Source organism: Zonotrichia albicollis, chromosome 15 (genome assembly GCF_047830755.1).
Source record: "Zonotrichia albicollis isolate bZonAlb1 chromosome 15, bZonAlb1.hap1, whole genome shotgun sequence".
Lineage (NCBI taxonomy): Eukaryota > Metazoa > Chordata > Aves > Passeriformes > Passerellidae > Zonotrichia > Zonotrichia albicollis.
The window spans coordinates 8,219,444-8,235,293 of NC_133833.1; the positions used below are offsets into that span (position 1 = coordinate 8,219,444).

General features: G+C 39.5%; 1 protein-coding gene across 1 annotated transcript in view; it reads right to left on the reverse strand.

The window, feature by feature from the left end:
* SPOCK1 (SPARC (osteonectin), cwcv and kazal like domains proteoglycan 1) overlaps positions 1–15,850 on the reverse strand; it is a 261,271-nt gene that overhangs the window by 79,553 nt on the left and 165,868 nt on the right. The window contains exon 5 of the mRNA XM_074552342.1: positions 4,781–4,913. Within this exon, the coding sequence (XP_074408443.1) occupies positions 4,781–4,913 (133 nt within the window). The remainder of the gene's footprint in view (positions 1–4,780; positions 4,914–15,850) is intronic.

The following is a 15,850-nucleotide window of genomic DNA, read 5'->3' on the forward strand; positions in this document are numbered from 1 at the left end:
GTGTTTCTGCATACAGACCCCTCCTAATTAAATGCAGCAGCCTTCACTTTGCACACATTTAACTAATAGTGTCTGATTATTTTGGTTGTTATTTTTTTCTTCTGTTTCAAGATTGTTGGAAATTTTTTTCTTGTACATCCCTTAATATCAAATTTATTACCTAATGTTATGACAACAGGACATGATTTTTACATTTTCAAACAGAAAGAGACATGATTATGGACTTAATTAGTTCACAATGATTTAATTAAAATTTGCAGAACAACAATGTACCTAATTAGAAACATAATAATTATGCCAATGTACCTTTCCATCTTTGAAGGGACCATTAGTCATTGAGGTGGTATGTTTTGTAATTTAAGATGATCCTAATTTTCATTTTCTGACTAGTTAAGTACAGTCATCGTCATGTTCATGTAATTGCTTTATTAACAAGCTTAATTAAAGTTCCTGTAAAACTGACATCTTCAAAGTTATTCTTCTTAATGTGTTGCTGACAAAAACATTAACTAATTACACTGAGCTCTTTACAGGGCTTACGTACCTCATAAGCTTAATTCATTAGTACTTTCAAGAGCTTTGAAAATCTGCCTGTAATAACCTATGGAAGTGCTTTGTATTGTCACAATATTAAATGGAGCTGTTACACCCAGGAAAAACTTCTTTGTACAAAGTTATTATGTGAGAGATGGAGTACATGTTGAAATACCTGCATTTCAAGCAGTAACTAGAAAAAATAAATCAGTGAAATCTTTGATAAACCTAAGCTTCTTAGAGTTCAAAGCCCACAGGGAAGAGTGATCATTTATCAAGTTTTCCAGAAATACAAGCAAATTCTGCAAGTTCAAAAACCACTAATTTTTCAGTCACTGTAAACAGTGTACAGGGACTGAGTACATACAGACTACATCTGTGTTCAAATTTTGTCATGCAGAAGTGCTGAATTATTGGTGTAACTGAAGAATTCCATTGCTTGGAAGAATTAGTTTTTCATCTGGAAAACAAAACTAGAATAATAAAAAACCCAACCACACATTACAGCCTACTAAGGGGGCTTATCAATTTCCACTGTAGCACTTATGGGTAGCAGATGAAGAAATCCAGATCAAGTTTACAAGATTTCAGAAAAAGAACCAGAAAGGTTTAATGCCTAAATGTTGGTGAGGTTTTTCAAGCAGTACAACTCCCAAACACGAAGCTAAATCAACTTTAGAGCCATCAAAGTTCTCATTACCTTGTGCCTCCTATAGTTTAAGTGACACTTAAATCATTGTAACACAAGATGTGGGCATGGCATTTTTATAATTTTTAACATTTTACCATTTGTCTTGGTGCTGGAAATCAACATCACTGAATATTTTCCAATGGAAGATTAAAAAGACAAAAGATTCCTTTGACTAGCCCTCAATAAATTAGTTGAGGGGCTGAAGGGTTCTGTGTCTTCAGTAGAACTCAGCAATCTGAGTTAAACATCCTGAACTTCTGTCTACATCAACCAGTAAGCTCAAAACTTGAGCTTATTTTATCTTCTGTTATTTTCCCCCTACAATCCTTGCATTATTGATTTGGTTGACTTTCCCCAGTTTTGCCAAGAAATTCTTGCCTCTAGGTCTACTACATTTCCTGAGAAATAGCTGGAATCATGCCAGGATCAAATGGCTAAATGAGAGCTTGTGAGGTGTATATTTAGTACGTGTGCATTTTCTTGATGTGAATTACTGGGCATTTTTTGACACCCAAGTTTCATCTGCATTTGATCACCCAGTCATACCTGTGTTGTGTCTTTTCATTCATTTTTTTCCTCAGATAACAAAGTATGGGAAGGTCCATTGCTGCTGTTGCATGGCAGCCCCAGGTCATCTCTGAAACACTTTGATGCTGCCCTGCCAGGCCAGGAGCCCAAATCCCTTCTCCCACCTGAGCTGTGCCTGCAGGAGAGCACAGACCCTCCTGCAGCTGTGTCTGCCTGTCCCACCTGGCTGCCAGCAGCAGGAAAAGCCCAATGTCCTCTTTCAGAAGATTTTTTTCCCCCAGAACTTTGTGGCCTGTCTCGATGTTTTGTTCACAAGCTCAGCAGGAACCTGCCCATTTTCCCAGCTCGTCCCTGCTCGTTCAGAGATGCAGAGCCAGGACCAGCAAACACATCCCTGCACAAAGCAGTGCCCACACTCCTGTCCCCCTGGGTGCATTCTCACCATCAGGGCTAGAACATGGCAGCACTGCAGGGCCAGAAATAATTCCTGCCAACAGCACTGGCATGGGAAAGAAAATTACTGAGAAAACTTTGATTTTAGTGACTTGAAGGCAAGAAAAAGGGATCACATTGTCTGGTGAATTCTAACAGTGAGTTTGAGGGAAGCAGTATGGTTTTTTTGTAAAAGATACCAGATACTCATAATGATCATTCCTGATCACAAACACTGACACATATTATTATTATATACTATATTATTATTATTATATATTAGAGACTATTATTATATGTTCAGACACTAACATACACTATTTTTTTTAATGCCATCCCCAAAGTATTTTCAGCTCATTTACCAAAATTAATCTTCTAAAAAAAATAATAAATTGAATTTTGCTAGAATGGGAGCAATTGATTGTAAAATATACAATAAATAAAGATGAAATGAAGTTGTTTCAGAATAAATCTTTAAAAAAAATCTCCTTTGAAAAAAAACCCAAAATCCAAACAAGCAACTTCTGAGTGTCTCTGACAGTCAAACATGTCAGCACCAGGAAATGTTTCATGTCTTCATTGTAGCTGTCAGGCTTATATCATAATGACAGTAGCTCAGTGAATTTATAACATTGGCAGTATGTTGATGCAAACCAGTTAGATCTTATGGTGAGAAACAGAGAAGGCCAAAATCCCATTTGGAGCTAACAGAGAGGCAGGTACAATGTGTTTTGTTTATACAGTGAGAGAGGCAGGTGAGATGCACAGAAATGAGTGCATAGATTGACAGAACATGAAATGAAATCTATTTACTACAGAATGTCTTATGGACTCAAGAGTTCAGACAGAAAAAGTTGTTTTTAAAATGAGCCCACCTTAACCATAAATACCAAAGCTACATTACTGCAATACACACTCCTAGAGAAAATTAGAGTAACTTGTTTAACAGGCAACATGTGGCCATTTTTCCTGCAGTCTGTGTGCACAGATGAGAGTTTCTGCTCTCATTTGCTCCTTCTGGCCATGCAAATCCTTCAGCCAGAACAGGAGAGAAGCTGAAATTACCAAGGCATGGCAGCATTTTAATATTTGTGTCCATTAATAAGTGGAGAATTCAAGATGCCCAGCTGAGAAAATAATGTAGCTGTCACAACACAGCAAAGAAATTTTTTTCCCTGATAGCTTTATTTTCCTGTTTGTTTGTTGAGTTTTGGTTTGTTGTTTTTTTGGTTTTTTTTTTTTTATGGCTATTTTTGGATTTTAAAAGGTAGTTTTACTGGCTGTTAAACATTACTTTGTATGCATGAATTTAAGAGAACCTTAAGGGTATTCCCTAAAACATGCTTTCCAGTGCCTGAAGTGCTGTTTTTGGGACATATGTCCAAGGCATAGAAGGCTTTATTTGCTAATGGGAGATCTGGAATGCTGAATGGCTGTGAAGACATTTTCTTTTATTGAGTCAAGCCCTAAGGTGATCGTATTTTCAGTATAACAATGAGTCAATTTATCCCCACTGGGTTATGGGAATTTTTTTATGGTACCATATATGCTGCATCTGGCACACAAGCCTATTAAAGCCACAGGCTAAATGAATTGTAATATGTTACCCATGCAGTCTAGGAAAAAAGAGACAATTAAAAATAAATCTATCACTGAAGAATGATTCTGCTAAGTTACTTTATGATTTGGAGACCAAGTCTTAAAAAAACCATAAACAAACTATCCCCAAATCCTCTTGTCTAGACAAGCCAATCTCATCAAATAATATTTCTTTTTCAGTTGCATCATCAATATTAAAATTGTTCTACTTCATTAAGAGAACAGGCTATTTAGAGAAACATGAATCAAGAAAGTCACAAGATTGCAATTTGGCATTCTATTTGTCAAATATGGAAAAGCCTACATTTATTAGCACTTTTTACACAAAAAAGCATTCCTAGGGTAACGAAGAGTGTAATTTAATACTGCCTAACAACAAGAGGCATTTCACCTTCACCCCACATCCCAGCTGAGTGCTGTTCAGGAGCTGGGGCTGCAGGCAGAGCTCACCTGGGTGCTGTGGGTGTGACCCCAGGCAGAGTTCACCTGAGTGCTGTGAGTGTGTGCTATGGCTGCATCAGCTTACCTGGCTGCTGTGGGTGTGTGCTGTAGGTGTGTCCTTACCTGGCTGCTGTAGGTGTGTGCTGTAGGTGTGTGTCACCTTACCTGGCTGCTGTAGGTGTGTGCTGTGGGTGTGCCCTTACCTGGCTGCTGTAGGTGTGTGCTGTGGATGTGTATCCTTACCTGGCTGCTGTAGGTGTGTGCTGTAGGTGTGCCCTTACCTGGCTGCTGTAGGTGTGTGCCCTTACCTGGCTGCTGTGGGTCTGTGTCCTTACCTGGCTGCTGTAGGTGTGTGCCCTTACCTGGCTGTTGTGGGTGTGTGTGACCTTACCTGGCTGTTGTGGGTGTGTGTGACCTTACCTGGCTGCTGTAGGTGTGTGCCCTTACCTGGCTGCTGTAGGTGTGTGCCCTTACCTGGCTGTTGTGGGTGTGTGTGACCTTACCTGGCTGCTGTAGGTGTGCCCTTACCTGGCTGCTGTAGGTGTGTGCCCTTACCTGGCTGCTGTAGGTGTGTCCGTCGGAGCCGCAGACAGCGCTGGCATGTGCCATGGGGCAGGGTTTGCACTTGGCCACGTTGGCTGCTCCAGCCCAGTGCTTCTGGGCCAAGTTGCCTTTCTTTTGTCGAAGGCTGTAAAATAAAGACACACCAGAGTTTTTGAGTAGTTTGTATAAAACAGAAGAATTAGAGCTTCTCTGAATAAAGCTAGATTTTCAGAACAGCATTAATTTAGAATCATTTCAGTTGAAAAGACCTTTAAGATCATCGAGTCCAACCATTAACCCAGTGCTGCCAAGTCTACTAAACTATAATTTAAAGCAAGTAAATTAAATACAGCTCCTAACAATGCTTTTATAATATGGCATATTACAGCAGGCAATCTAAAAAGTCATAAATTGGTAGGCAGCACTAGATTTACAGCACTTTGTGGTTTCATTTAGATTTATATCTACAGATGATTTCACTTCTGAATATAGCATTTCTTGAGCTACACAGCATTTCTGGTGATGCAGGCAACATTATACCAGGTTGTATTTAGAGACACTTTCACCAAGCCTTCTCAGAGCTGCCAAACTGGTGCTAAGGTAGCAATGATTTTAAAACAAAATCCTTCAGAAAACATTGCAATTTATTCTGTGCTTATAGAAATATACAGAATCACACTTTTGTGTGTGATTCTGTATATTGCTATAATATACAGAATATTATATACAGGCAGGAGCCCTTTTGAACAATCAGCTGAGGTTCTCAAATCAATCACAATCCCCCAGGAATGCCATAAAGTCACAGGGAGTATCTCCAAACCCACCAATGTGTGTCCCTGGGGAGTGACTACACTTGCATTCAAGTTATAGAATACTCAATTATTGCATTAAAAATGTCTATGAAGAAAGACATCTGCTCCAAAAACTTATTGCAAAACGTGCCATTGCCTCTGACTAACGGCTCATTTTCCTGTCATAATGAACTACTTGACCGATAGGACATCAAGTAATTATCACCAACCTAATGCTGCAAGCTGATGGAAAGTTTGCTTTAGATACCCCAATCCAGTGTTACAACGCAGCTTCATTTTGGTAGTGTGTACTTGTCTTTCACTTGAAAGCATTTACAAGGGAAGGCAAAGCATTGCAGCAGCTTTGCTGGAGACTGGTAAGAAAAATAACTGCCATCTGTTCTTGTACCACAAGAAGAAAAAAGATATGATATAACAGTTCAGCTAGAAATGCATTTCAATGTGCTGCTGCTGAATGACTTTATCACAGTTTTAGAAAAATATATACAGATATTTTTTAAAGCAATTTCACTACAGCTTGCAATTTGCTACACAATACCAACTCTGATGTAATGACACATCCAGCTGCTAAATAATATAAATTCTATTCTTTCATCTCAGTCCTAATTTCACTCAAGTCTAACCTTTGCCAGAGATGAATAGTACTATTAAGAAGATTGGGTCCACAAAAGGAATCCAATCATGATATAATGAACTATGAAAATAGAAGCCAACTATTTAAGACTAAATTCCCTTGTTATTTTGAAGAAGTCTCCTTAATGCAGAGAGCAGCACTCCCTGTTTCAGATGCATTCTGCCTACAAAGGAACCAATACACCAGGTGCTAAATGCTGTGGATAAGGATGTTTACTGGCTCTGAACCCCCTGAAGCAGCTCTGTGGATCTGATCTCTTATGCTGAGGCTGTACAAACTGTTTATTTAAGTTTTCCACAGAAACTGATTTCTCGGTAGCCCCCAACTATGCTTAGTTATCAAAATGTAATGATTATCTTATTTTCTTGACCTCTTTGGATTACAGGCATGACTTTTGGGGTTTTTTTTTCAGCTTGACAGGAAAATTTCCTCATTTACTTTACTTACAGCCCTACACTTCTAGAAATGCACAAACTCAGAGTCAAAAACACGTTTGAATGTTGTACTTTAGATACTGATGGGCAGAGTCAGGAGACAAATATGAAAGGAGCTGTGCTTTTCCTCTGGAGTCTGCAGAAGGTCAGAGCTTAAAGCAGATTTTTCACTGACTTTAACTTCTACAATTTCAAAATACAGATCCTTTGCTATACATAAAATTGTTAAGAAGAACATTTTAGGATTAGTTACAGAAAAACAGCCAAGAAATGCTAAATTTGAAGTGTATGATTTAGTGCCATCATCATCAAAACCATCAGCCATGAAGCGTGGAGGATGGAGAGGAGTGAGTGAACTAACGAGCACCTCATCAAAATTAAATATATTGCAGTTCTTAGCTAGACTGATGCCTAAAAAATCACAGGATCTGAGTGGGAAGTATAAACACATTGTACAGCATTTGTGGATCACACTACATCAGGTATGCTGCATTATTGCATGAAAAGAAAAGTCCACTCAGGACAGGGCTTCTTGTCCATCTCTGCACAGCCTTACACTCCCTTGCTCTCAATTTATTTAATCCTTTGATCCCTTCAAGATTCATATTGCAAAGCCAATTCCTACTGGAAAATTCCTCTGAAGCTGATGATGTTTGTCATTCTCCCATCATCACTTAAAAAAAAAAAGAAAGGAAAAAGTAATTAAATTTGATTGTTTCGAGCATCCCAGCAGCTCATTGAGCCTGGTGGCCCTTTCCATCACTTTACAGAGATGATAAAGAACATGCACAGCCTTAGGCCTGAGCCCTGTTCTCAGAGCAGCTGTCTGGAACACGACACCTTGCCTGGCAGGTCCCCTCAGCTGGGGACCTCAGCAGGTTCACCTGAGCCCCATTTGCTGTGTTCTGCCTGCAGACACTGAAGGAAACATTTACTCTTCCCAACCCCGACATTTGTCTTCAGGATCTTCTTTTAATAATAAAAGGAAGTTTATTCTCTGAAAGAGTGATGTTTAATAACAAGAATTTACAGTGGAGTAGATCCCAAAGCATTTCATTAATATGAAATAAAAACGAAACTATTTTAGTAGGACTTCATATAATGTGTGTAATGAGGCAGAGAATGCTGCAAGGAATCTGAAGCTCCTTCATTCCTGCAGGTGCACGGAACTGGCAGCACAGCAGCCATTTCTGTGCAAGAAACAATACGGCTTTCAAAACCTAATATATTCTTCTCAAGCTGCAAGTTTTTCCAAAATGAGAGTGCAAAGTGCCACTGTATTTGAAATAAGTCAAAATTAATTTTTGTCAGCTTGGCCAAGTGACCAGCAGCTGAAAGTTTTAACTGGATACCCAGGTACCCCAGCAAAACCACAGCTAAGCACCTATCTTGTAAAAGGAACATCAATTTTCCAAACACAAACATGTATTTTTCTGCAGTAGTATTTTTGAGAGGCTGGATAGGACTTTTGGAAGCTTTTCAATCCTATAACTCCTAACAACACATCAAACATACAAACAAACAAATTAAAACCTAGACAAGAACATTGGCTGCCATAAGCAGCCAGCCAGCAAATCCCCTCTCAATGGAAGTGCACATTCACATACTCTGGGAATGCTCTGCTATGCTAATTATCTTGGTTTGGAATGAATGTGTCAGGAGCAAGCCAGGCCAAAGCAAATTAGGCTTTTTTTTTTCCTGACAACCAACTTTAATCCTGCTCTAAGACTCAGAGTTGAAAGGATCCACGACTATTTTCACTATTCCAGAAGCTGAAACACATGAATGTTTTGGTCAAGTATTAAGACATAACCCTGTCAGCTTTTGTTTTGCAGACTGGTGAACCAATGCACCAAAAGGCAGAAGAATTATGGAGTTGGTAAGTTTTACAGCATCCAGCCTCTTGTATTTCTATACATAAAGAAACGTCAGCGGTTTAAAGGATTCACAGTTGCACAGTGACTGAAGTTCATTACTTTACACAGACACACTGCTCACCACACACTGTGACAATCCAGGGAGCTGCCATCTGCTTGGCTTGCACAGGAGCAGGGACAGTGCCTGAGGCTCTGCAGATGCCACCAGCCAGATGCCAGGAGGGTGCAGGGCAGCTTGGGGCAGCCAGAGCACAGACAGCTGCACATCAGCACACAGTTCCCAGCACAAAACCCTGGCCATGCAAAAAGGACCTTGAGGAAAAGTGGCTCCACTCAAGGTTTTATGGCTTCCAGGTGTGCCCAGGGGAGCCAGCTCAGCCCCAGCTGGGTGCAACTGGCAGCCCCAAGGGTGGGAAGCACCTGGCCCCATCCAGCCTGGCAGAGAGCATCAGTTCTGGGCACTGATGGGGAGTTTGAACTGTGCCTTTGAGTCAGCAAAAGTTTCTCAAACAAAACACCTTAGATTGACTCAGATTAAAAAAAAAAAGAAAACAGCAATGAAAGCCAAAAATACAAAGCCTTAATTCCTGACCAACCCCTGATTGCATGACAGGCTGAGCTATTTAGGGAATCTCTGTATTTTTCTGGTAAAAATTTTTCAGGAACAGTATAGAAACACATATATGGAAAACCTCTGGCAAAGCCAAAATAAATGCACTTGTAGAGAAAAAAAGATGTTTTGTTGCTTTACATTTGCAGTCTATTTACATTTAATTTTATATTTAACACATGTTCAGACTTTTCATTAAGAAGAAAATGTACAATATTGAGAGTATGCTACTTGGCTTCAAGATCAGTTACTCCCAAATGCACATACAGTAAAATAGCAGATTAAGCATTGATGGGTTTAATGCAATTATAAATCAGGTTTCTTTGGCAGGCTACTGTTTTGAAAGTCGTGACAAACTTTTGGGATGAAGCAGACAGTAAGTAGAAATTTCTCCTTGGGACTTTAGAACTTATTCAGTAATTTTATTGGACAAGAAAAAGACATTTTACTCAAAGGAGTTTTTGTTAGGTGAGTTTTCAAAGGTCTGCTGCAAATAAAGCAGAAAGTTTCTAAAAAACCCCAACAAATAAGTTACACAATGTCTTCTGACAGAAAGTATCAGGTAAACAAACGGTGAGATTGGTACTGTCTCTTCTTGTTCTTTAACTTGGTGTTTCAGTGATGTTACACAACCATAGAATTTAGTTCAATTCATGTTGTAAATTACTTACACCTGTCGTGTTTTCTGGGCTTAAAATCATACAACTACTTATTTCAGGTCCTGTTGAACAGGACTGAGCTGGTTGGGATTTTTTTTTTCTTGATAGAACAGGCCTTATGTACAAAATACTGACTTGACAAATCCAAATTATTTCATGGGGATAAACTGGTGTTACTGAGCTTTTATTGACATTGCCACTCCTAGCTGGGCTGATTGCAGGAAAGGCCAACTCTTCCCAACAGTCTTCCAGAGATTTCTTCCCTGGAAGGCAGGTTTGAGTTAGGACCCACAGGAGAGCCCACCCACTGCAAAGATTCTCCAGGTAAACCTGTCTTTGGGCTCTGTGAATTGTGTACTGGAGATTCAATTACAGCTCTCACAGAGACATTCCTCAAGATTAGGATTAACTTCATCCATCCCTCTTTCTTTCTGGATGTTAAAGCAAACAAAAAGTTCCTAAGCCACATAAAACTATTTTAGCTCTATTAAAACAGAATTGAAAAGTTCAGTGCACCAGAGCTGGTACCAGAAGCTGGAAGGAGCTCTGACAGCAAACTTGAATGGCTTCCTGAAGCTGGAACAATTCACAGTGGGAACAGTTTAAAATGTACTGTCTGTACCTTCTCCATGCCTCATGCATAGTTTGTTCATATCCCCCTGAAGGAAGCTTATCACACTGAAGATAAAGCCAGCAGTGCCTGCCTGTTTTTATCTTTCCTTTGCATAAGTTGTTTCTCTTGTTCTCGAGGAAAGGAATGACAAACCTGAAATTTACCAGTATAAATGGCAGTGTTCTCTTCTCTCTTTGTATCATTTTGGTATTCTGCTAGAGCTAAAAGCTTGGCCTCATTTCTAGAACCTTTCATATTTTTCACAAGAGCTGTGTATACCTTGAGCCACTACCAGTCAAGATTTGTGAAGAAAATAGTCTACACATATTACCTTGAAAAATAAAGGTACTATGCTATTGAATCTGATGCAGACTCTTTATTTAATACAAACACTGTAAAATGAGAACAGACATATGATTACAGCAATTTCTCCACCTGGGTTTTACATTTTCAGAAACAAAGAATAATAACATGCAGCCTTGCATGTCAGCATCATCCCACTATACTAAGTACCACTTTCCCTGATTTCAATATTCAAAGAAATAACTTCACCTGACTGGTTTTACTTTCTCTTGCTGCATTCATATCTTCTCCCCAGCAGATCTGGCTTAAAAGAGCCATAAGAAATAACAAGACCCCTGCTCACTGGTAGATGTGCAAAGGTTTTAATGGGGCTTGGTGATGGCTGGGGACCCTTCTGGCAGAATGCAACTCCTTCAAGACTGGCTCCCACAGCAAATGGTTACTCTACTTACTGGCTATTCTTTCAAACAATGACATTGATGAGATTTTATCAGCAATTAAGTCTGTCCAGGGTGTTCCCAGAAAGCAATTGGTACTCATAAGACAGGGCCAGAGATGATAAATTTTGGGAAGAGTTAAAGCAAAAATCTCAAGTGCTGAAGTGAAAGTGTACCAGGTGTCATTCCAGTGAAATGAAAAACATGGGTTTCCAAGTGAAGAGGAAGAGTTGAGCCTCCATTTCTTACCAACAGTAAGAAGACATTTTGAAATAAGCAAGGGGGAAAAACATTCCAGAAGGAGCCTGTCAGCTGGATGCAGGGAAGGTTGAAAGATGTTGTACAGTGTATGTTTTGCAAGAACACCCCCTGACACATCTTGCAGGGAAAATGCCCTGAAGATTCCTGCATGGATCCCACTAGGTCCAGCTGGCAACCAGCTCTGGAAAGAGAACACAGGGCCTGGGGGCCCAGGGTCCTCAGGGTTATTGGTTCTGCAAGATGAAAGAATCTTGTTATTTTTTTACTTTCTCTGTGTTTTAAAGGAAGAAATGACTTGGAAAAGCTGACAAAGATTCCGAGGGTCTGGAAGGCCAGAAAAGCTCTAGTGAGTTTGATTGAGGTGATGCAGCTGCTGCAGGTGACTTCTGAGATCCTGCAACACCAGTCAGAGAACCTCAAATGCAGCCACTTGAGCAAAGCTACTCAGAAAGCAGCAAGGTCTGTGTCTAAACAGATATAATATGTAATTTCAATATGGATACTCTGAAACTGCCAGGACAGCTCTGCACAGTATCAGGGTTTCAGTACAAGTATCTTTCTGAGATGTTAGTTCTGGCTTTACTTATTCCTGGAATATAAATGATAAGGTTGTTTATTAAGGCCATTGGAGAAGCATAAGGATTTCTGCCTTTGAGCACTCAATGCATAAAAATGGTGTTTGAAAGTTCCACTTACAGTCTTAGCTAACAGATTGTTGTGCTTATAGGCAATTCATTTTTTAATCTGAATTCTAAATGATTTTCAACTTTTAGACCTAATACATATGCTTAACAGCTGCACAGGTATGAAAACAGGCAATGTACACAAAACAAAAGAACAAAACCAAAAAATCCACACAAACATAAAATCCCATTGTTCTTAAAAGTCATTGTGCTCTCCTGAATAAATAACACAGCTTCTAAACTCTGCCTGTTCTCATGAATTTTTATAAGAGAATTATTTTCCTTTTCATCGTTATTTTTCCACTAACATGAAAAGGAATCTCAGACACCAAACTATGTAAAAATAAAATGAAGTGCCTTGAATTTCAAAGGAGGAGGGCAGATAGCAGGAAGTTTGTAATTAAAGCTGAAACCTTATTCACCACTCATCAGTTTGCAGCAATCTCCAGTCCTGGATTTCACATGCTGGATGAGATGCAAGAACTTGGCACCAAGCACATAAAGGTGAAGTGTGCAGCACATGTACTACCTTTATTTTGGCACTGGCCCTCTTTATTTCCTTCTAAGACAGCTTATTGGTTTTTCCCCTATTACCAAAGAATACATTTTGAAAGGATAAAGGAAGCTTTTCTCTGCCCAGGATCTGATTACCCTGATATTAAAATAATGCATTGATCAGGTCTGCCTCCTCCTGCTGGCAGAACTTGCCAAGATCTCCAAGGAGGCTGAATTGCTGATGGTGTGTGAGATTAATCTGAGCTGTCAGGTTGTTTGGGGAGGAAAGCTGATCCTCCCTCTCTATGCACTGTTTCATGAAATTAGACAGGTTCAAAATTGTTTTCACCAAACCTGGCAGAGCAGTCATTTCCCACCAGTTCCCTGCTTCAGCTCATATTTCTAGTTCCAGTGTTGAACCCTGCATATCCATGGCTGTGCAAACAGGTGCAGGTTACTTAGTGAGGCTAAAATTCAAGGCAGATTTCTTGGCAGCATTTAATAACATTTTAAAGCTCCAGCCTGACCGATGAATCCCCCAGAAGCTGAGGATAGAACAGCTCTCAAACCACCCTCAGTCTGGGCCAAATGCAGAGGTCTGTGAAGTTTAGCACCATCAAAGCTCTGATGTCTCCCCAGACATTCAGCAGTTTGGCAGAATGGAACTGATGGAACAAATGAATGGCCTGAAAGAGGTGACAGACCCACCCTGGGGTCCTGCTCAGCTCCATGTCCTTCAGTTCAGTTTATAACCCAGCCTTATTTATTCTGTCATGTGCAACACAACCCTTAATTCTACATTCCAAATGGCTCCACTGCCCAAAGTATGAGAGTTTTTTTTTCTGAAGCAAAAAAGTTCAGAAATCTTATTGTCACGTTGCAACTGCAAGGGAGAAAAATCAATGCTGCCCCCCCAAAGCATCCTCAGACAGCTCAGCTGTGTTCTGCTTCATTATGTTGCTTTTGCTTATCCTAAGGCAAATAACATGCAATCCTCAGAAAAAAAAATTGACATTTTGCTGGTAGGGATGAGAAAGTAAATGAATTTTAAAAATATAGTAAAAATTCTTGCCCTTCAGGCACTAAATCAAATGTTTCTGTTTAAAAATGACTACACAGTACTCCTGTTCTTGAATACTTGGTGCCATGGTTCAGACAATCAGTTACAAGCTGTGCTAGCAAAATATTTGCCCCTTCTGACACATTTTATTATGAGATAGGCTTATTAAATTCTCAAGAAAGCTACAGCAGATTAAGCTGCTGAGGATTTTTACAATTAGCATTGATTACTTAAGAATTCATGTGTGATTTCTGAACAGAATTGGCTTGTCAAACAACAGACAATTAAAAAAAAATCAATCCCAAAGCCACCTCCAGAGTGTAGTCAAAATCCACTATTCAAGGTAGGTTCAGGGAAATAATCAGAATGCAGTTTCCTATGTCAGAATAAAATTAATGTTAGTGAAGTGCATGCAAACTAAACCAGTTATAAATACTATAAGGAGCTGAGTAATTTTAAAATCCCATCCTTTTTAGCATCTAAATAGGCTAATGCCCCTGTTGCTTATTCAGCACTGCTGATTTATAGAGCTCAGTACTATGAATGTCTAAACATTTTGCTGAATTTCTCACACATTCAGTGCTGTCTGTCTGGTTATTGGATGCTGGAGATGGAGTTCATAATATCTATACCATTCCCAGTTTCTCAAATGAGGCTATCAGGAGCACTAACCCATCTTATATCAGGCTGTGTCTTAATGAAACGTGACTACAGCTTCAGGAAGGGCCCAACTGATGGACAGCATTTACATAATCACATTAATTTATGACACAAACTGAATGCACATGATCCAGTGCAGGGACAGCACACAGTGAAACACACCTTTGGGTAAAATTTGAAGATGAGTTCAATTGACATACTTGCAGAAACTGCAAGATATACATTTCATGAGGTACTTCCACTGAGTGTTTAAGGTCTCACTTTGCTGTGACCTTGAATCTCAAAGCCAGCACCCGTGCCTTACAAACCATCCCTTCTTCCCATATTCTTTCACCAGGTAGCTCCAGAGGCCCCTCTACCACAGAGATTAAGGTGGTCTTAAAAGGCAATGTATCTACTCATACTTTTGATATGGTCAGCATTTTATAGCTGCTTCCTCAAAAGTTTACTTTTGATTTACTGTGTGAAAAAGAAAGAATCAGTGGCATAGAAAGAAAGCATAACATTGCCTGGGACTTTAGCAGGTTGTAAAAAAAAAAAATTAAATACTTTGCTGCTGAGTTATTACACAGAAATCAGTTTTGGGTGTTGGCTCAAAATGTGCCACCTTACTTTCCATGACTTCTTGCCACCCAAATTTCACTTCAGCTACTCACATTGATTCCTTGGACTCCATTCTTATTCTTTCCACAGTTTCTGTGCTGCTGTGGTAGAAATATAAGGACTGCACTAATTCTTTGTCGCTGTAAATGAATGCTATTATTTTCTCCCAAATGTTGTTGCATTTCTTCAAAAAACACTTTTGTTTTCTCAAATCATACAGACTCTGGTCTATCTTCTGCCTGACTGGCTTAGCTGACTTTCTCCTCTAGTCCTATTTTCCCAAGATCTGGTCAGCTATTTTAAGGAAAAATTTTATAAAATTGTGAAAAAAATTGCAGTGTCCTTTCTTACTCACTGCTGTATTTAAACATTTTGATTTTAATCTTTCAGCCTGACTGCTTTGCCCTGACATCCTCCCCCTCAGTCTCCTTTTCCTCACACTTTTTCCCTCCTACATCTGAAACCTTCTTCTGCTTCATTCAGCCTCAGAAATGAGGCCCCTAGGAGAAGCAGTTATTTCTTCATCTACTCCTGCCTGTTCTTTTCCTCTTTGCTAGGATGTATCATATTAAGTGTTATATTCTCTCTAAATTGTATCTCAATGTCATTTTGGTGCTTTACCTGTAATAGTTTAGTCTTATCCTTCTACACTTGAGTCCTTGGAAGTCTGAGAAACTTTATAGGAGTCCTCTCTGGCTTATCCTTCCATCTCTTTGCACTATTATTGCCATTTCCTCTCAGGAACATCTTGACCACATTAGAAGCTCACTATGTCAAGACCAAATATCCTGTATTTCTTCCCACATCATCTTTTTCCTTTTTCAGCTGCTGTTTCCCTATCACATTTATTTGGATTTATTCTTTAACCATATCCTCCCTTCCCCAGCTGCAAACCAGAGCACATTATCTTTCTGCTTTCCACAATGCCCAAGAGGCAATCA